We start from the raw sequence: 21,439 nt of genomic DNA on the forward strand, positions 1-21,439 counted from the left end.
ACAACAGGTATATGAGAATATCAACGTTCATCAAAACAAAGCAATCAATACCTTTGCCCTTCAGATATTGTGGAGAGAAGTCATTAGATGGTTTAACATGCAAGCATGCAGAACATGTTAATGTTGCAAATAAAGTCTTAACATCAACGGGGAGGTGGCAAGGGAACCAGGGAAGTCATAAATAGTCAAAGAATCTAAGGCTGAGACAATAAAGTTTTAATTTATTTAAAGGAAAGATTCATTATCAATGTGTAATTTAAGTTCTCGCTGACAACTGGACACATCAGGAGGCTGCCTCCTATGGGTGGGATATAGACGTCTATGCCTTGTTCTTTATTTAAATGTCTGCAAAGTGATTTTGGAGATTGAAAGCTAATCGGTGCATTTTCTGCCTGGTCTGCGACCAAAGAGAATATTTCCGTGCGATTGACTGATTACCTGCCTTGCTGGCTTCGTAGTTGCTCATATTGTGTTCAGATTGTGTAAGGAGGGGGCGAATCAGTTCCTCTCTCTGCAATCTCCCCAGCTGGCCACAACAAGGATTTGTGTTACTTTTAGCACTGGGCTATACCACGTTCCAGTTAAAATGTAGTTAACTAGTATACTGGAAGCAATCTTTTGGGTTTTTTCTTTGAATGAAAGGAAGAGCAATTGTATTATCTGCTAATTCTGAGGAAATATAATGAAGATATAATATCCATACAGATACAACATTAAAATGAATAGTGTCTGGCATGAAAGGAATTTAAAAGGAATGTACACTTTAAAATCTTTAGGGAGCCCTTAAGATAAAAAGCTTTCAATGTGAGACCACAGTCATTTACATATAGGTCATGTATCCACAACAGTCACAAATACTTCCATTGTCCCTTATGCTTATAGTGTTTTGATGTTTCTTTTCAGTTTGTGTTGTAGGACATTCAGGGGTAGTGTATTGAGATTGGTTAACAGGCAGAAAATAAAGTGTAGGAGTAAATGGGTCTCTAAATGCAGCGATTAGTGGGGTACCGCAGGATTTGGTACTAGGACCCTGGTGGTTCACATTATATGTTAATGAATAAGACGAGGGAATTAAATGTACCCTCTCCAAATTTACAGATGACTCAAAGTTGCGTGGAAACATGAGCTGTGAGGAGGATGCACAGATATTGCAGTGCGATTTGGACAGGCTGAGTGAGTGAGCAAATACAATATAATGTGGATAACCGTGAGGTTATCCACTTTGGTGTCAAAAATAGGAAGGCAGATTATTATTTGAATGTTTATAAATTGAGAGAGAGCAATGTTCAATGAGACTTGGTGGCCCCATTCACTGAAAGTATGTGTCTAGGTGCAGCAAGCAATAAAGAAGGTAAAGTGCATGTTGGCCTTCATAGCAAGAGATTTGTGTACAAGAACAAGGATGCCGTGCTGCAATAATACAGGACATTGGTAAGACCATACCTGAAATACTTTGTACAGTTTTGGTCTCCTTCTCTGAAGAAGAGAGCGGGAGTGCAGCGAAAGTTTTACTGGGAGGAGAGATTGAGTCGGTTAGGATTGTACTCACTGGAGCTTAAAAGATTGAAGGGGAATCTCATAGCAATATACAAAATTCTTTTAACAGGTTAGATGGAGGAAGGATATTCTGGATGGTGGGGGAGTCCAGAACCAGGGGTCATAGTTTAAGGATCGGGGTTCAGTCTTTTGGGACTGAGATGAGGAGAAGTTGCTTCGCTAAGATAGTGCTGTGCCTTTGGAATTCATTACCACAGAAAGTGGCAGAGACCAAAGCATTCTGTGTTTTCAAGAAGGAGATAGGTGTAGCTCTTGTGGCTGATGGATTTAAGGGATATGGGGAGAGGGTGACATGAAGGTATTGAGCTTGATGATCAGCCATGATCATAATGAATGGCAGAGCAGGCTGAAATGGTCAAGTGTCCTACTTCTGCTCCTATCGTCTATGTTTCAGTCTTTCTGTGTTATCAACAGGTGCTTTTGCCTTCAAGAGATTAATTGAGCAAAGTCTCTTTAATTCATTCCAGTCACAAAGCCATCTCCTCCAGTCTGCCAAAGCAGCCCTTTGAAATGCAGCTGGTTTGCATTTTCAGATGTTTGTGTTTCTTGTTTCCAAGCTTGATGATTGTAATCAATGATTTTCATCTCCAAAAGCTGAAATTTATCATACAAGTGTCGGAGATGAAGCTTTCCTTATGCCTGACTAGGTAGACTAGTTCCTGTTTTTGTGGTAAAGAATGTTTGTTTTAGTTCACATTAATCCATTTGTTCCATGTGGCTACCTGATAGTTATGGCCATTTTAAATCAGGGTCAAAACATTGAATGATTTCAAGAAGGTGTTGGAAGTAACTAAAAGAATCAGAGGTTATGGAATAAAAACAGAAACAGGCTATTGCCTTAGATTCAAGAGTAGAGTGGTGCTGGAAAAGCACAGGAGATCAGGCAGCATCTGAGGAGTAGGAAAATGCTGCCTGACCTGCTGTGCTTTTCCAGCACTACTCTAATCTTGTCTCTGATCTCCAGCATCTGCAGTCTCACTTTTGTCTATTGCCTTGGATGATCAGCTGTGATCATAACGGATGGACAGAGTAGGCCTGAAGAGCTGAATGGCCTACTCCTGCTCCTGTTTTTGTTTCCATAAAAGCTTTCTTAGTCCCTTGAGATCCCACATGTTAAAATCAGATGATGGATTTAAAAAATTGATCATTCATGTTTTATCTAACCAAAAGATCCCACTGAGTTTCCACTCTCTTCAAACTGATGTCAGTAAAGGAGTAATTCACTGGCAATCAAAAGAAGTGCATGCATGCTATTCCTGATTTTCTGGCTGATTTTTATTCCTGATTTAATATCACACAAGCAGATCCCCTGGTCATTTTCATTTGCTGTTTCTGAGAGGTTGCTTGCACAAATCAACTATTGCATTTGCTACTTTCCAGCAGTGACTGCAAAGACCTTCACTGTCTCCAAAGTGCTTTGAGATATACAGAGATTGTAATAATTGTGATGTGAATACACCTTTTTGTATAATCTAATGTTAGTGTGGGAAATGCAGGTGATCAAACTCAAGTAGAAAAAATCCACAGGCTGCTATGACAGACTGTCGAAGAGCCAGTCTTGTTCAGTGATCAATATTGAAAGAGACCCTTGAGCAGAGTGTGCTACTTGTATCCGTGTGAAAGTGACATGTACTCCTCCACGAAGACCTGAAAGAAGCAAGCTCATGGACTTGAGCATGCAAATACCATGGATTTCATAAGAAAATTTGTCATTTACAAAGAAGAATAACATTTGCATTCGGTAATAAATGAGATTTTTAATGTCATGAAGAGAGCCTATCACTAAAGAGGTATATGACAATGCCAAATCTATAATATTTTATGTATCATGTTGTGATCAGAGCATACACTAAAATTATTTATTTTCCATATGTGTAAGTTGAAAAGCTTTGTAATTCTTCAATTCCTCATTGGTATGTGTTAGATTAGACATTGTGGCAGATTGCCATATTCCCAATGAGGAAAATTCATCTTGACAGTCACTCAAAGCTGCAGACAGAGAATGTAGTGGGCACTTCTTAATTGAGCTGTGATTAAGCCAGAGGGCTTGTCGTACTTTTTCACTTACTTGCTGTTGGTACTAACAGGTGATCTCACAGATCCCGTGTGAGCTTTCAAAAAGGTGAATCGATCAACAACAATCCAGGAGTGGTGAAGGTTTATGCCAGTGAAGCATCTGCTGGATCTTAGTGTGTAAATATAGCATGTGATATTGTGCAGAACCAAAGAATCCACGTAGGTTGAGATTTGGGTAACTAATCTCAGTTTACGACAGGCCCATACAAGGAAAGGGAATATTAACCATAGTTTCACATCTAATTGCTAGAAATTGAAGCGTGTGCAGGATTGAGATCAGCTGTGGTGCTTTCCAGGCTTAAGTTAGCTGCCAGCTCTCATCTCTGCAAGCTGTCAAGCAAAAATAACAAAATTACTGGCGAATTGCTGGGAACCCAGGGCCAACCCTCATCAAAATACCTCAGACTTTCAGAGAGGTGGTGAAATCTGTGACAGGGAGGAGTGAAAAACCAGCAAAACAGACCCAAAGCGAGGCAGAGAAAAATAAATTCTCAAAATACTTAGCAACTTTGACAGAATTTGTGACAGAGAAATGCAGTTAATGTTTCAGGTTGGTGATCTTTCATCAGTGTGTTATATTGGTATTTTTCAAGTTTGTTAATCAATAGAAGTACAAGCAAAATAATAGAGAGAATGCTTCAATAGTTTGAATCTGCAGACTGATTAAAATGGAAGAAATAGATCAGATTGTGTGACATGGAATTTCCCCGACAGTAATGAGTGATCAGGAATTTATGCTAACTGACTCTATTAGGAATATGTTACCTTCTGGCAAAAGAAGGTTAGGGACAGAAACAGCTGCAAATGTGTTGCTGGTCAAAGCACAGCAGGCCAGGCAGCATCTCAGGAATAGAGAATTTGACGTTTCGAGCATAAGCCCTTCATCAGGGCTTCCTGATGAAGGGCTTATGCTCGAAACGTCGAATTCTGTATTCCTGAGATGCTGCCTGGCCTGCTGTGCTTTGACCAGCAACACATTTGCAGCTGTGATCTCCAGCATCTGCAGACCTCATTTTTTACTTAGGGACAGAAACAGTTCGACCAAAATGTGCAGATGTAACTCTGTTCCCATTTTGAAATCATACATTCCATCCTTCATTTGATATTTCCAGTCCTCCAACCATTCTTCCCCACCACCTCAAACCTTTATCTTTGATATTTAACACTTTGTGTTGCACTTAATCAAATGGTTGTTGGAATCCAAGTGCATCTTTTGGTTAATCTTTATCCACTTTACAAGTTACATTTCAAAAATGTCAATAAATTTATCACGTAAGATTTCCCTTTCATAAAACCATTTTGACTTTGTGCAAAAGTACTGTATTTTTCTTTAAATGCCTTGTTAGGATCTCTTTAACAGCAGGTTCCATGCTTCCAGATGACTGATATCAGATTGAAACATCTGTGAATTTGCCTTTTTTACCCTCTCCTTTCTTTGTTGAATATTGGTGCAACACTTGTGGACTTCAAATTTGTTCTAGAATCCATAGAATTCTGGAAAATCATAGCCAGTGCATCTACAATCTCTCAAAACATTTCATTTTAGAATCCAGAAAGTAGGCCATCAGATGCTGGAGCTGTATGGATTTCCAACTGTTTCTCTCATGGGGTTCCCGCAAGGCTGGGGTGATTACCTTTAGATTTCAAAGTCACATTTAGGTTTGGCGAGGTTTTCCACCTGGATGATGTGAAACCTCCCGATTTATCCAGGTTGGGGATCAACACAGGCACAATGACTTGCTTGTTTACTCTTCCCATTGAGACAACTATTGACTTGTTGATGTAACTCATTAAATTTGAAATACATGGTTAAAATTACAAAACACCAGCTTTTAGTCCAACAGGTTTATTTGCAAGTACTAGCTTTTGGAGTGCTGCTCCTTTGTCAGTTAACTAGTGGAGTAGGATCATAGACGCAGAATTTATAACAAAAGATCCTAGCATCATACACTGGTGCGATATATTGAACAAACCTGAATTGTTTTTGAGTCTTTCATCTTTTAGAATGGCTTGCAGGGTTCAATTCATTAATATGGAAATCCCAGAACTTCTTTCAAGCCACATTCCTGAGATGACTTAATACATAGATAGTGTCGATCACTGACTGGGGGCTGGGATGTTTTCCTTGTGGTTTCAGTTTGACCTGCAAGCTAATGCCAAAACAGGCTGAGTGTTTTTCATTACAGAAGGAACTAACAACTCTCAAAATTTCATTTGTTTTTGCCGTAACTTAGTTCATGATGTTACCAAATCTAATTCAGAGCTGGGGACCTTTTCAGAATGCTGCAGGTATTGGGCAACTGATCATCAGAAATGTTGACTTTCCTGGTAATTCCTGTGGAGTCAGCTGTGTCAGGCTTTCCATATGGTCCTGACCTACAACTTTAGTTTACATTTTGACAAGAATTACCTTCTTATTGTAAGGTCTAGGCCAGTGTAGGACTTGTGACAATGCTGTTCCTTTATCAAGGTGATGTTGTCCTTAGCTTTTTTTTTCAGAGAGGTTGTAAAAGACACAACCTTCGAAAAGTTTGGATGGGTTTTAAGGCCAGTTTGATTATAACTAACAGATACTGTCTCAAGCAAAAGGTTTTCAAGTTTAAAAAAACTTGAACAATGACAGGAAGGTGGCCTGTTCTCCCAGCTCAGCTATTCTCCAGGTTGTTTTGGTTTTAACAAGTCGTGTCGTCAAAGCTACTGGACCCAAGGAAGCAGGACTTAGGCTGATCCTCCTCTCTCTCTGACTTCACTCCTATAAGACCCTGTGTTTGATTTTACCATTTGTGACAAGGGGTGTTTATGGGGATTATTGCAAGTATTTGGAACAGCATCATTAAATTGGTATAATTTGTTGGGTTTTCGGAGAGGTTAAATAATTCAATATTCTGTTCTCTTTTGATTTGGAGATGCCTGTGTTGGACTGGGGAAAACAAAGTTAAAAATCACACAACACCAGGTTATTGTCCAACAGGTTTATTTGGAAGCACTATCTTTCAGAGCGCTGCTCCTTCATCAGGTGATTGTGGAGAATAAGGTTGTGAGATAGCTATAAACTCTGTGTCTTACAATTTTATTCTCTACAACCACCTGATGAAGGAGCAGCACTCTGAAAGCTAGTACATCCAAATAAACCTATTGGAACTATAACCTGGTGTTTTATGATTTTTTAACTCTACTCTCTTTTGTTTGTGTTTCATTCAGTAAACTTGTAAATAAATTCTATTTTGTTTAAAACTAAGTGGGTTGACCAGCTGCATCACTCTTGGAATATCCACGTTACATGTGCTTAAATAAACTAGCAATCTTGGGGTCGGGGTCACTTTCTTGAAATGTATTGAGGGGGTCTGGCCTGGTCCATACCAGACTGCTGTCACGGCTAATGTAGCCTATGGCCCTGAGCACACATGAATCTCATGATTAATTTGATTCTGTCTGTGCAATTGCTATCCAGTCACTGAAAGCAAGAAAATATTAAGTTGCTTACTCATTTATGCTGGCAGTTAAAATGAGTTGTAACAGATGGTGAAATCAATGACTGAAGGAAGATGTCAAACTACAAATAAAGTAGAAAGATAAGAGGAAAATAAAGAAAATAATCAGGAATTCTGGTTGCCAAAGACACCAAAATAATCTAATTGAGCTTCCTGTAAAAATATGTTCGAAAGGAAATTAAAGCTTTATGCTGAGTATGGTTTTCTCAAGTGTTCTTTTGATGAATCTGTTTAAAATAGCTATTTTTTTTTCTGTGATTTGGTGGCAGTGTCACTCTCAAAAGAGTTCATATAAAGCTGCAAAAGGAGTCATCTCTATGACTCAAGAGCTGGTGAGCTATTTACGATTTTGTTTCTGGTGAGTCAAAATAAACTTTACTCCAAAGTTAAGTAAATTAAAAGCAGAAATCTACCACACATCAGCATTCTTTCTCCCCCCTCCCTTTTCTTTCTGTCCTTTGCCTTTCCCTGTCCCCTCCCATATGCTCATCCAATTATCTTTCCATCACATTGTCCTTCTTCTAGAGGTAGGTTTGCTCATTGAGCATATCTACATCCAGAACCTCAACCTGAGCTGCAAATCTTCTCAAAACTCACTAATTGCCCTTCCTTGTTGCAGTTGGTCTTGACTATTTGTGCTAATTTGAGTTTTCCCTTCAAACATGATCTCCAAGCCTTTGTGGACTGATAATGAAATGATTCAGTGAAGAAGAAAATGAGTGCTATCCACTGCTGAAATATTAATGGAAGTGACTCCTCTTTCAGCATGTGGGTCAGGCCACCATTATACATATGGATCTTGTAGTAGTTTCTAAGATGGTATCTCCTGAGACCTTGAAGTATTTTCTATTTCTACTGGTATATCGTATTCAGTATTGTTTGTGGGTGTTAATTCCCACAAATCCTTCTTTTTCTTGGGCATATCTGGGGAGCAGTGGTATAGCATCTACAGAAAAGAAACTGTCCTTAGATAACAAAAAGATTTATTACATGATCGCAATAAATATAACTGCATTTGGCTAGGCATAACTACCCTATCCTTGGAGAGTTGACACAGTTACATCTGCTCCCACTGAAAGCTGGAGTCAAACACCTTATCTCTGAAAACAGACTGAGAGTGACATGAGGAGAGTGCGTGATACCAATGTAACTTGGACATTAACCCCTTCAGAGCTATTAATTTATACACCGATTGGCAAGTGAAGTACTTATTAATGGGAATGAAATGTTTTGTACTAAAAGACCATAAAATTTAAATAAGATTCAAAGAATGTTATAGTGAAGAAAACAATGAATTAGTAACATAGAAAATAGAAAGGAGTTGAGTGAATACAGTTTTAGCAGTTCCCCAGAGACGTAAGAATATAAAATTAAACATGAATCAAAAATGCATTACCAAGTTTGGCAATTTGAATTTCATTAAAATTTTTAAGCATAAAATGAATGCATCAACACATGCTGGTTACCCTTTGAGTTTGAAGTAGATAATAGATATAGAGTTATGCAGCACGGAAACAGACCCTCTGGACCAACCAGTACGCACCAACCAAAATCCTAAACTAAACGAGTCCCACCTGCCTGCCCTTGGCCCATATCCCTCCAAACATTTTTTATTCATGTACTTATCCAAATGTATTTTAAACATTGTAACTATACCCACACCCACCAGTTCCTCTGGAAATTCATTCCACACACAAACCACTTTTTGAGTAAAACAAAAGTTAACCTTCATGGCTTTTCTAGATCTTTCACTTCTCACCTTAAAAATTGTCTTGAAATCCCTCAACCTAGGGAATAGACACCTACCATTCACCGTATCTATATCCCTCAGGATTTTATAAAACTCTGGAAGGTCACCTCTCAGCCTTGTCTTCATTGATAACAAATGCAGAGACAGTTACCTAGCTCCAGGCTAGATACACAGAATTGGAAACATTTAGGAAATTGGAACTTCCATGTTGTGGCGTGGACATGCTGCCTTACAGCAATGTTCACAGACAGCAATGAGATGTTGACATTAACCCTTTTCAAAAGTGACAAGTGAATTCCTCCTTCTGTTGATTTTTCCAGCTCCTTAGCCTTGATGCCGCACCAGTTCACTCTCCACTTGAGCATGTCTTTGGAGCATTTGCGTAGCTGACATCGTCTTCTTTTATCAGCAAGTTAAAGATAAATACTTTAAAAGTAATAGCATATTTGAATGTTATGAAACTTAGGTTGCATTGAATTGATTGGCAGGACTCTAACTTAAACTTTTAAAGGCCGCTTAGAAGTTTGACTGCCAGCAGTACAAATCATCAAATATTCACTTCTGACAGTTATTAATGTCTAAACAGATGTCTGAGACCTAATAAAACAAGGGATATATTAAATAAAGGTCAACAGGTTCAGAATGGACTCTTGTGGTGCAGTGGTATTGTCCCTATCCCTGGACTAAGAGACCTGGATTCAGGTCCCACCTGCTCCAGAGGAAATTTCTGTTAAAATAAAAGAGGTTATGAATGCTTATATAAATATTTGGAGTTAGTATTCAGTGGGGTGAGGGTTTTATGGTGTGTGGTTAACTCAAGCAAAGCTTTCAATAAAAATTGTGAGCATAGACTCTGTTTACATACAGCTATCTCCTAGTGAACAACAGTGGTTACAGGGAATGATCTGTCAAAATCTGTTTCAGGGTATAACTACCTAGTTCTGTTTTCTGAATATTAGTGTAATCACCAGTGAAAGAATGAAGTTACAATGTAGACCTGGGTGACGTCTTTCGCAAAGAGGAAACAAGATATTGCCTTAGAATCGATGTCCCCATACAGAAGCAGGGTCAAGGGCAAAGATTTTTCAGAAATGAAGCCTGATGACTTGGACATGGAAGAAGGATTGGAGAGTCAATTTTCATGAATTTGTAGATAAAAGTACACTGTGAGCATAATGTTGGAAGCACTTAAAATACAATAAAAATCCTTGTAAAGCATCCCTTTCGAGGACCATTTGCTGTAATCAAAGTAGAGCCTCACAAAAAGATGCAGCGACTTTGCAAACTAAAGTAGAAGTAAAGGGATTGAACAGCTCAATTTACTGGGCACCTAAACCAGGCTAGATAGCAGTTTTGAACTATCAGAGTTGTGTTTAGTTATGAAAAATCCCAATTCAAAAAACATTACTCTGGTGAACAAAATACTGAAACAATTAAAAATAGTGAACTGTGTTTTGAAATCTCCATAATTGAGAGACGTTAAGAACACAAAAGTTGTTATTTTAATTGATGCTTTTTATGCAAATCTCTGTGACCATTCTCAAGTAGTGGACAGATTTTAATTATTCTTGTAGTAGTGGGAGGTAAATATTAACATTTATCATGGGAAGCAAAAAAAAGATCAGAAGTGTACTAAGATGTATCCTTAACATCAGAACTGATCACACTCAGTGAAGGAGGAGATAGGATTTTTTTTTCTGAGCAAAACTGTTGAACAAATTCTAAAAAAAGATTCAGCAACATTACACATTGAGTGCTGCATTGATAGGTCACTGTCTGATAATGTATATTCCATAAAATGTGTGAATGAGAAAAGACTGAAGATTTCTTTTGCCATTTTGAGCCAGGAAGCTTGGGTTCAGGTCCAAATTTGCTCCGTTATAAAGAGTGGCACTGTGGCTGGCAAAGTGGTTAGCATAGATGCCTCGTGGGAACCCGAGTCTGATGCCAGCCTAGAGTGACTGTCTGTGTGAAGTTTGCACATTGTCACCATGTCTGCATGAGTTTCTGCCCGGTGCTCCAGTTTCCTCCCACAGTTTAAAGGTGTGCATGATGTGGAGGACCAGTGTTGGGCTGAGGTGGACAAAGTTAAAAATCACACAACACCAGATTATTGTCTAACAGGTTTCTTTGGAAGCATTAGTTTATGGCGCTGCTCCTTCATTAAGTAGCTGTGGAGCAGGAGCATAAGGCACAGAATGTATAGCAAAAGATTACAGGGTCACGCAACTGAAGTGGTATATTGAACAAACCTAGATTGCTGTTAAGTTTTTCATCTTTTATAATGTGTTGCAGTTCTCAGTTCATGAATATATAAATCCCAGAACTTCTTACAAGTCATATTCTCGAGATAACTTAAGGTTGTATAAAAAAAGGTGACATCTCAGCACAGACAGTGCATTAAAGGTGTGAGGTTAAAGTCTGTCTCTGTCCCAATCTTGAGTCAGGCTGGTTCTATTTCCAAAGTGGAATTTATAAAATATTACATGGATTGACTGCCTGCAGGTAGTGTGCTTTTTGAGCAAAATAGAATGCATTTGCAAATATAATTCTGCAAATGCAAATTCACCCCATAGACCTGAGTGTGTGCAAGTGAGTGTGTGTCCGTGTGCGAGAGAGAGAGAGAAAGTGTGTGTGTGTGTGTGTGTGAGAGAGAAAAAGAGTATATAGGGTAGTGGGGTTACCAGTAGTGTTGAAAATGTGTTGGTGGTTAAAGCACAGCAGGTCAGGCAGCATCCAAGGAACAGGAAATTTGACGTTTCGGACCAGAGCCCTTCATCAGGAATGAATGATGAAGACGTCGAATTTCCTGTTCCTTGGATGCTGCCTGACCTGCTGTGCTTTAACCAGCAACACATTTTCAGCTCTGATCTCCAGCATCTGCAGACCTCACTTTTTACTTACCAATAGTGTGCCATGAATCCAAGGTCCCACTTGAGGACATCCTCAGTGGTACTAAACTTGGATATCAGCCTCTGCTAATCCACTCTGAGTTGTTGCTTATTCCAAAGGCTGCCTTGGAGGATGGTCACCCGAAGATCTGAGGCTGAATGTCCCTGACACAGAAGTGTTCCCCGACACCCCTGCCTGGGAATTGTTGCGCAGTGTCCATTCATCCATTATCATAGCATCTGCTTGGTCTCGCCAATGTACCGTGCCTTGGGGCAACCTTGCCTGCAGCGTATGATGTGCATGTTAGGTGGGTTAGCCATGTAAAGTGCAGGATTGTGGGTCTGGGTGGGATGCTGTTCAGAGAGTTCTGCAGATCCAATGGCTCAACCAGCCTCCTTCTACACTTTGGAAAATCTGAGATTTTAAAACCAATGCTAGAAAATGGACAAATCTCTAATTTTAAATAGGCAGATGGCAGCAACAGCCATCTATCCAACTGTTCTACAAAAAAAAGTATGCTTGAGGACACTGTTGGTCATACTGGAAAAATTACACTTAGAAATTTAAGGAAGAAGAAAAATCAGAGTATAATTTGTGTATATTTTAATAATTTTAAAAAAACAGGAATCTGTTTTCATGTGATAAGGTCTGAGTGGATGCCTGAGATTTAACAAAGAAAGGGAACAAGTAATGGGTATATTAATTAAAGGTTAATTTTTTTTCTGTATTGGCTGTATAAATATTTGGAGCTCGTAATCAGTGGGTAGTGCATTTTATGGAGAAGGTTGACTGAAATAGAGTTCTCATTAATAGAGTGGACTCTGTTTAAATACAGCTATCGTTCAGTGTATAACACTGATCATTGAAATTTAGATGTTAACAACCAATTCCATTTGTCATATCAGATTCCAATTCAGTCAAATGGGACAATACAATATTGGCGTTACCAGTGAAATTACTAAGAATATCGCGATCAGCTGAGAAGGAATCTGGAATGATACAGATGATTCCCTATTTGATATGTTTAGGACCTCCTTAAATACAGGGATTGATGGCACAAGATAGCTAATGCAAGTCTGGTGTTGTCAAAAAGAATGACTTATGAAGCAAGAAATTATCGGTACATTATTCTAATGAGAGATTCAAACAACTGCACAGCAATACTTTATGGGACATAATCAATTTTGATCTAAAGAGAAGCTCCAAGGAGTAATCACTATGATTTTGAGAAGCAATTGCATACTTTCAACCAAGTCACTAAGCTCTACGCAACAGATATAATTTACGTTCTCATAACATTATCGATGCTTCAGACAAAGATATAGATTAGCCAGTCACTGAACAGAAGTGAAACCTGAGCAGGCTGTAGAAAGCTCTGAATGAGAATTGGAGAGACTCCCAAGAAGAAAGTGACAATTGGAGTGCTGGAACTGCCTATTCAAATCTCTTTCTGTTTGCATCAATCTATGATCAAGGATAATGTGGGTGCTACTTTGTAATTTATGATTTAAATGGAACTGTGTGACCATTTGGTAAGTGTAAGCAAGATTGATAACATTCAAAGAAACAAGACAAAAAGATAAACAAAGGAACTGCACATGGAAGTTAATTCAGATCACTATAAGTAACGTATGCGTGATGAATAGCCATAATATTATTATTTGGGAAGTTGGATTTGAAAGTAGAGCAAAATGGTTTTAGTCCAATGAAGGCGTTCTTTGAAAACAACAAGTCATTTTGAACAGTGAGCTCAGTGCAGCATTTCCAAAAATGCATGTAACTTAAGCTAAATGACTATATAAGTTACCTCGCCAGATAATTACTGAAGTGTTTACAAAGTTGAGGTTCTATGACATTGAAAGACAGGCTGCAGACATAAACAAGTTCAGTTCAGAAGAGAATAGATGCATACATCATATTATATTTTGCAGTTTCCAGTCCATCAGAATAGGAAACAATCAGAATCAGATTGTTTTAACAGTCTGATTGACTGGGGTAAAAGACGTCCTGAGCTTTCCTTAAGATTGAGTAAGAAAGATAGGTGTATTGTCAATGTCTGTATGTTTCTGACAGTGATGGACAGAATTGTATCTGATAAATGTGCAAAAAATTGCCAAAAGGGAACCTTATCAGTTGAGTACAATATTTTAACGTGAAGATAGGAATGATACTTCACTGCAGTTGAGTGTCTATAAAGGATATTGTTGAGCAAAGGGGTGATTTTTTTTGCTGTCTCTGATTTGATTTTTCAAAATTGGATTTGTTTTATTTCTTTGTTTCTTCTGGATAATAAACTGTATTTTTTTTTCTAAATGTATATTTGGCAAGCACTTATAACTATGTTAAATGACTAGTCACATGGTGTCCAAATTATGGAAAAGAAACTCTTGTTGTCTGTCAAGCCAGATCTCACCCTTCATTTGACATGTCCAGTAATACCACAGACTTGGATCAAAGCACATGAAAATATGAAATGCGTACTCATTTGATCAATATATGGAAAAGATCTGGTAACGATTATGGAGAATTGAATAAGTATGCTAGACTCGAAACTGGGCTCACTAATGCATACTTAGCAAATGCTACAAGTGTTCTTAGAGTTTCAGAATGGCGTTGATGGGACTGGTGCATATTTGTGAGGTATATTGTGCCAGAAGCCAATTGTACATCTTTGTTTCCTAGTAAACATATCTGTAAACAGTTTTATGTTCGATTAAAGAACCCACATCATTGTATCACCAACAAAAAACAGAAATTGCTGGAGAAACTCAGCAGGTCTGGCAGCATCTGTGGAGAGAAAGAGTTCTTGTGCAACCCCGCTTTATAAAAAAATCATGCTTTAGGAACAACATTTGAAGTGTTGGTGCTGTAATCGTGTTATAGCCAACATACACATTAAAAGTTCATGTTGTAGAATCAATGTCCCCAATTTGTGGGCGGCACGGTGGCACAGTGGTTAGCACTGCTGCCTCACAGCGCCAAAGACCTGGATTCAATTCCCGCCTGTGTGGAGTTTGCACGTTCTCCCTGTGTCTGCGCGGGTTTCCTCCGGGTGCTCTGGTTTCCTCCCACAGTCCAAAGATGTGCAGGTTAGGTGAATTGGCCATGCTAAATTGCCCGTAGTGTTAGGTAAGGGGCAAATGTAAGGGTAGGGGCATGGGTGGGTTTCGCTTCGGCGGGTCGGTGTGGACTTGTTGGGCCGAAGGGCCTGTTTCCATACCGTAAGTAATCTAATCTAATTTGTCAATCGTATTACAGCAAATTTGTGTTAACAAAATGTGAGTTGTAACAGAATCACTGGTACTTTGCTTTATTTCTTACTTGACCAGTTCATTGTGTATGATAGGTGCATTTACATCTAAGGAAAACTTGCCCACTTAAAATTATAATAGTAATTGCCTTAATGTATGGAGATCATCTTCCGATGAGCTTAATTGTTTAGAATGAGTATTAGGAGTTCTGTGTTGCATAGTTGAGATATTGGATGTTGGTTTACTCAATGGAATGAAGATGTTTAATAAAGCTTCACTTTACTTTCAGCAACCTTTTACTCCTGGTATGTTTCACAAGAAATTACATATTTTTGAAAGAAATTAGGTGGATGATCTATTGGAAAGAATTAGGCTTGATAAAATAAATTACCATTTCTATCTCCACACCAACCATTTATCTTTTGCCTATTACTGAGGACATGTTTACTCAGACTTAATTAGTTTCCAAGTCCAGAGATGCATGAGACAGACAAGGCACTCTATTTTTTCTTATCCGTAGCCACTGTTCCTGCGTCACTCCTGTTGACCAGCCCAGAATCAGTTCATCTTGTGTCACTCTCTTCTTCCATATCCAGTAAGAGTCCATTGAGGTTGGGTTTCCCACTATTGTGGATTGTTCAGAAATGATTTCCAGATTTCATAGAAATGTCACACAATTTTTCAGTTTCCTGAGAAAGTTGTTGCTTTCTTAGCAACATTTACTTGCATTGTTGGTATTTTTAGCTGTCTTGAAGCTCAAAAACATCACCTTATGCTCCTACACCCTATTAAATGTTGACCATTGTTTATATTTCATTAGCATTCCGACACAACGAATGTCCTGATCCTGGAGTGCCTGTGAATGGGAGACGCTTTGGAGAAAGTCTGCAGCTGGGAAGTACTGTATCCTTTCTGTGTGAGGAAGGATTTCTGAAGACACATGGATCAGAAACAATCTCCTGTATCCTCAAAGATGGAAATGTGGTCTGGAATAATGCTGTGCCAAGATGTGAAGGTGACTATTTTAAAGCTGTTGCTGAGTCCTGTGAAAGTTTACAGAGCAATGATATTCATGGAGCCCAGTTTGAGTTTGTGATTATTGTAAATGTTCAACTAGCACCTTTCCTAAATGAGTGCAGTGGTAGTGCCCGTACTTTTAATAAAAGGCCAAGGTTCAAGTCCACCTGCTACCAAACGTGTGTAATAACATCTTTGAACAGCTTGAATGGAAAATGTCTCTCATTACATGCTCACCTTATCTGAAAAAAACATTAATAACAGCTTTTAATGGATGAGGTATACTTTTGTCATTTTACTTTTGTGAAATTTTAGCCTTGAATCAGTTAATTAAAATCTCACTGAAAAAGTTCAAGACTGGAAGCCAGGAAATTTACAGGAGATTCAGATTTGTCATTGTTCACTGTTAATTTTATTAAAAAAAACTGTAATATCAGCATCTTTGTACAAAATGCAAAATGATAAATTCTTCAGAACATAACTTTGTTATATGGGAACCATAACGTCATCTCTGTGCTCCTCCAAAGTCACATGTGCATTGTATTTTTGTACCTGCTAGTTATTACAAATGATCTCCACAACTGTGGAGTTGAGTTCAACTTGATTCACCATTGATTATTTCTAACATATGTGATGAGAAAGAAACAATAATGTGTATACAATGAAACTCTACAGTGATATTTTTGTTTGCAACAGCAAGTCTGTCAGTGAAGCAGGAGGAGCTGGCTAATGGAGCGTTACTAACTGAGCATTTGATCAAGTGGAGGATATAGTGATTTTAAATTAACTATGTTGGTGCTTATGTTTTGATAAAAAGAGATTGTGATCACAGAATAGTTTTCTCAATGTACTGAAAACTCATGTTATTTAATCAGGTTGCTGAAATGTGATGTTATTAAATCAGTATTGTGAAGGCAACTTGACAATGCATGCATACATTATACTACAACATATATTCCACATGTTTCTGCCCTCGGTCAACTATCCTCAGCTGCTTTATGATAAGGTCAGGAGTGTGGATGTTCACTGATGCCTGCACAGTGCACAACACCAAACACAATTCTCCATATAATAAAGCAGAGCATGAATGTATGCAGCAAGGGAATGCTGATAAATAACAAGTAACATTTGTATCACCCAAACGTCAGGTAAAGAGGAGAGAGGCAAGCCATTTTCCTTTGGCACACAATAGCATTACCACTGTCAAAACTGCACCATCCTATCCTGGCGTCATTATTGACCAGAAAATTCACTGGCCAGCCACGTGAATATAACGGCTGAAAGAGCAGATTAGAAGCTGTGCAATCTGTGTTAACTTATTCGCATCCTGAATTGCCACAGCCTTTGCTTAATCCACAACAACAGATTCTGAAGCTGGTTGCTTATGCTCCAGTTACTTGAATAAGAGCAGTTTTACAGCAATCAAATTCAATTCAATATTGGACAACGCAGCCCATCCACCACCCAATCCATGCATTAACCTTGTGTATTGCTGTTGCCATGTGATTGCAGTATGTAGGATTACAAGATGCACTGCAACAAAAGATGAGAAGAGGTGGTGGCCCAGTGATATTATTGCTGGACTGTTAATTCAGAAACCCAGATAATTCAGAAACCCAGATAATTCTGGGTTAAATCCCATCAAGGCAAATGGCAGGATTAAAAAGAAAAATTCAATTTCAAAATTAATCTGGAATTAAGAGTCTACAGATGATTGTTAAAAAAAGCCATCTGGTTCAGCTGGCAAATGGGACTAGATTAATTTAGGACACCTGGACAGGTTGGACCAAAGGATCTATTTTCATTCTGTGCATCTCTATGACTCGAATGTCCTTGAGGGAAGGAGACCGTTATTTTTACATGGTCATCCTTACCTACTCCAGACCCACAGAAATGGGGTTGACTTTTAACAGCCCTCTAAGCTATTAGGAATGGGCAATGAATGCTGCCTAGTTTGTGACACCCTCTCCCATGAATGAATTTTTTAAAAATCACTAAAGCTTCTTCACCAACATCTTCCTAATCTTATGCCCTGAAGGAGTGGAGATGCTGTCACCCCCAAATCCAAATCATGTATTTTCCAGGAAACTGTCTCACTGGGTAGTGCTTTGGAAACCAAGCCTCACAATTCTTTCTAGGTATCTAGAATTCCCCAGTTTACCCAATTTAAGACATAAGCTGACAGAAAGCATGTACTTAAAAAGAATCCTAGCTGCAGATAAAAAATATGAACTGGTTATTGATCTCTAAACAAATTATAAAAAGTCCCATCCACCCACATGCCTACGCTCACATGCACGCGCTCACTTTCTCACACATGTACTCTCATACACACACACACACTACCTCTCACATATCCACACTTATTCTCTCTCTCTCACATACACACACACTCTCACTCTCTCTCTCTCTCACACACATATACACATTCTCTCACACACACACACACACACACACATTCTCTCTCACATACACCCTCACTCTCACACACAAACTCTCTCTCTCACATGCAAACACACATACACATACACTCTCTCTTGCTCTCTCTCTCTCTCTCTCTCACACACAAACACACACACCTTCTCTCTCTCTAACTCACTCACTGACAGAAAAGCTACACGGGTGTTGAGCAGAGAGATAGATTGAGAAGGCAGTTCAGTGGTCTCTGTCCAGAGTTTGCTGAGATGATCTTTTAATTGATCAGAACATTTCTTTAGGTCCTTTGCTGGAGGCACAAGTGACATGTTTACACTTATAAAGATCTCAACATATTAATTAAAGCTCACAGCTTACAGTAAGTGATGAGGATAAATAAACTGGCTGCCTTCAGGCCTGAGATGCCTTTTACTAAAGAACAAAAACAACTTCTTCCCTTCCAGAGGTCTGACAGCTTCTCACGTGAACATTCATACCCCCAAACATTATCTACCTACGATCCAATCATAAAATTGTTAGCAAGTCAGACGGCTTGTTATTTATAACTAGTCAGCATTTCACAGACCAATCAGCTACATGTTGTTGACCAAAATTCCATTCATACTGCAACCTGAGTTGCAGCTTGTCTGGAAGTAGATTTTCTCCACTGCCTGAACTAACAGCTGTATAAGTAGGACTTATAATAAGTAGCAGGTAAATTGCTTTTAAAATTAAATTAATCCTTTAATACTTCTTGGATTTTAAAACTGTTCTTGTTCCCATTTCAGCCCACGATCAAAAATATAGAAAAATGAAAAGACATGACCTGCACAAAATATACTTGTGACAAAATCTTGCAACTCCCTCCCTACCAGTATTGTGAGTGTGACCACTGCCACTTCAGAGCATTTAAACATAGATAATAAATATGCATTTTGCCAGTGAAATCAATGCCCCAGGAATGAATTTTCAAAAGGCAAAAATAAAACTACAATCTGGTGACTGCGAGATTGCTGCAAATTAACTGGAATGGATTTTTACATCATTTAAATTGGTATACTGAATAATATTAAACAAATGAGCTATATGCATTTCTCAGCAATGCTCCTACTGTTCTTTTGAGTTAAACAACAGAAAATTAGAACTGAAATTTTCACTCCAGGTAGTAAGTGATGAGAGATGATTTATCCATTCACAAACATTGTAAGATTGAGATAATGGAAGTTTTGTTGATTCAAAGTCATTGTAAGTGGTCTCTATTGAATTCTTACCAAGAGATAATTGCAATTCATGGAATAAATTACAGCATTGACTCACACGAAAGCAGTTGCTTATAAAATAACTCCAGCTGAATTCATGAACAGCTATGATGTTAATATCAGCAAAGTGGCCAGCAGTTTGAAGGATTGTGTACATTTTCAGGCATCCTAAAAAGGACTGACTATGAAGCACATTACACTTCAGAAATACAAAGCTGATCAGACTGTACTGCTTCACATGTTGAGCAACATTGATGTATTCAACTGAGCTACCAGGACTTAGGCATTAGATGACTTATCTTCTGGCAGCACACTGTTAGCTTACTTGGAGAAAGTGAGGACTGCAGATGCTAGAGATCAGAGTCAAAACGTGTGGTGCTGATAAAGCACTGAAGGTCAGGCAGCATCCGAGCAGCAGGAGAATCAATGTTTGGAGCATAAGGCCTTCACCAGAAATGGGTCAAGAGTATTTATACATGTTAAATGTTAAATCTTAAACCATCAGTATTTGACTGGTAGTCCAATGGTAGATATAATCTAGATGAGGATCTAGAGCTCAACAATATTCCTTTGGAATGGTTTCACAGTATGGCGAATCTTGTATTTGATGGTTAAATGAGTTTCATGAAGCAAAAGTGATTGGGCAACATAATTAGACAGCCAGGAATGACATTCTTGACTAAACAAGTAATCTAAATGTGATTTATTGTACTGCAAGCATTAGACATCATTGTCTGGTGGCAATTAGTACTGGTGGTGGGCTATTGTGGCACAATGGCAGTGTCCCTTTCAAAGTCCTACCTGCCCAGAGGTATATCATCACATGTTCAAGCAAGTTGATTATAAAATACTTCTAATGCTCGCTGTGAGAATATTTGCACTGGGAGAGTTCTCATGGTGCAGTGGTAGTGTTCCTCCTTAAGAGCCAGGATGCTCCAGAGCTATGCAATAATATTTCTGAGCATGTAGACAAAAAAAAATGCAGAATGCATGAGCTTATTTTGATTAGGAATTTTAAAATGATTTGATTTTGGTCAAATACATATATTTGTCTATAATCCTAATTGGCTGAAGTGAGGTCACTTGCAGTGAGAGTTCAGGTTCAAACATTTGTATATAATACATATCTTGTGAAGCTTGTGAACACCAGACTTGTAAATTTTATATGAAAAAATACAATTATAAATTATCATCTATTTAAACATTTCTATTGTTCTTTGTTATCAGTTGCTTCTATGTCTTCCCACTCATATCATACAAAAGTACTGCAGCCATTCTTAGTAATTGCATGGATGAAGTTGAAAGGTTGTAAACTAACAGGTAGTAATAATGATGGACTAGATTCTGCTGATACTAAGATTTATTTTATACAGTGCTCCTTGATAGCTACACTGTTAAAAAGCAACCCAAATTTATCTGCACACTCAAGCCTAAAAGTAAATGAAGAATGCTTATATTCAAAGAGTCATGGAATCCCTGTAGTATGGAAACAGGCCCTTCAGCCCAACAAGTCCACACTGACCTTCTGAAGAGTAACCCAGCCAGATCATTCCCCTACCCTATTATCTTATATTTACTCGTAACTAATGCACTGACCTACACATTGCTGATCAATATGGACAATTTAGCCCTTGGCCAATTCACCTAACCTGCACATCTTTGGGCTATGAGAGGAAACCGGAGCACCCAGAGGAAACCCACACAGACACAGGGAGAATGTGCAAACTGCAC

The 21,439-nt window shown here is 38.5% G+C and overlaps 1 protein-coding gene across 1 annotated transcript in view; it reads left to right on the forward strand.

Moving 5' to 3' along the window:
- csmd2 (CUB and Sushi multiple domains 2) overlaps positions 1-21,439 on the forward strand; it is a 605,906-nt gene that overhangs the window by 168,992 nt on the left and 415,475 nt on the right. The window contains exon 10 of the mRNA XM_060847269.1: positions 15,838-16,032. Coding sequence (XP_060703252.1) covers positions 15,838-16,032 — 195 coding nt within the window. The remainder of the gene's footprint in view (positions 1-15,837; positions 16,033-21,439) is intronic.

This window comes from Hemiscyllium ocellatum, chromosome 30 (assembly GCF_020745735.1).
Source record: "Hemiscyllium ocellatum isolate sHemOce1 chromosome 30, sHemOce1.pat.X.cur, whole genome shotgun sequence".
Classification (NCBI taxonomy): domain Eukaryota; kingdom Metazoa; phylum Chordata; class Chondrichthyes; order Orectolobiformes; family Hemiscylliidae; genus Hemiscyllium; species Hemiscyllium ocellatum.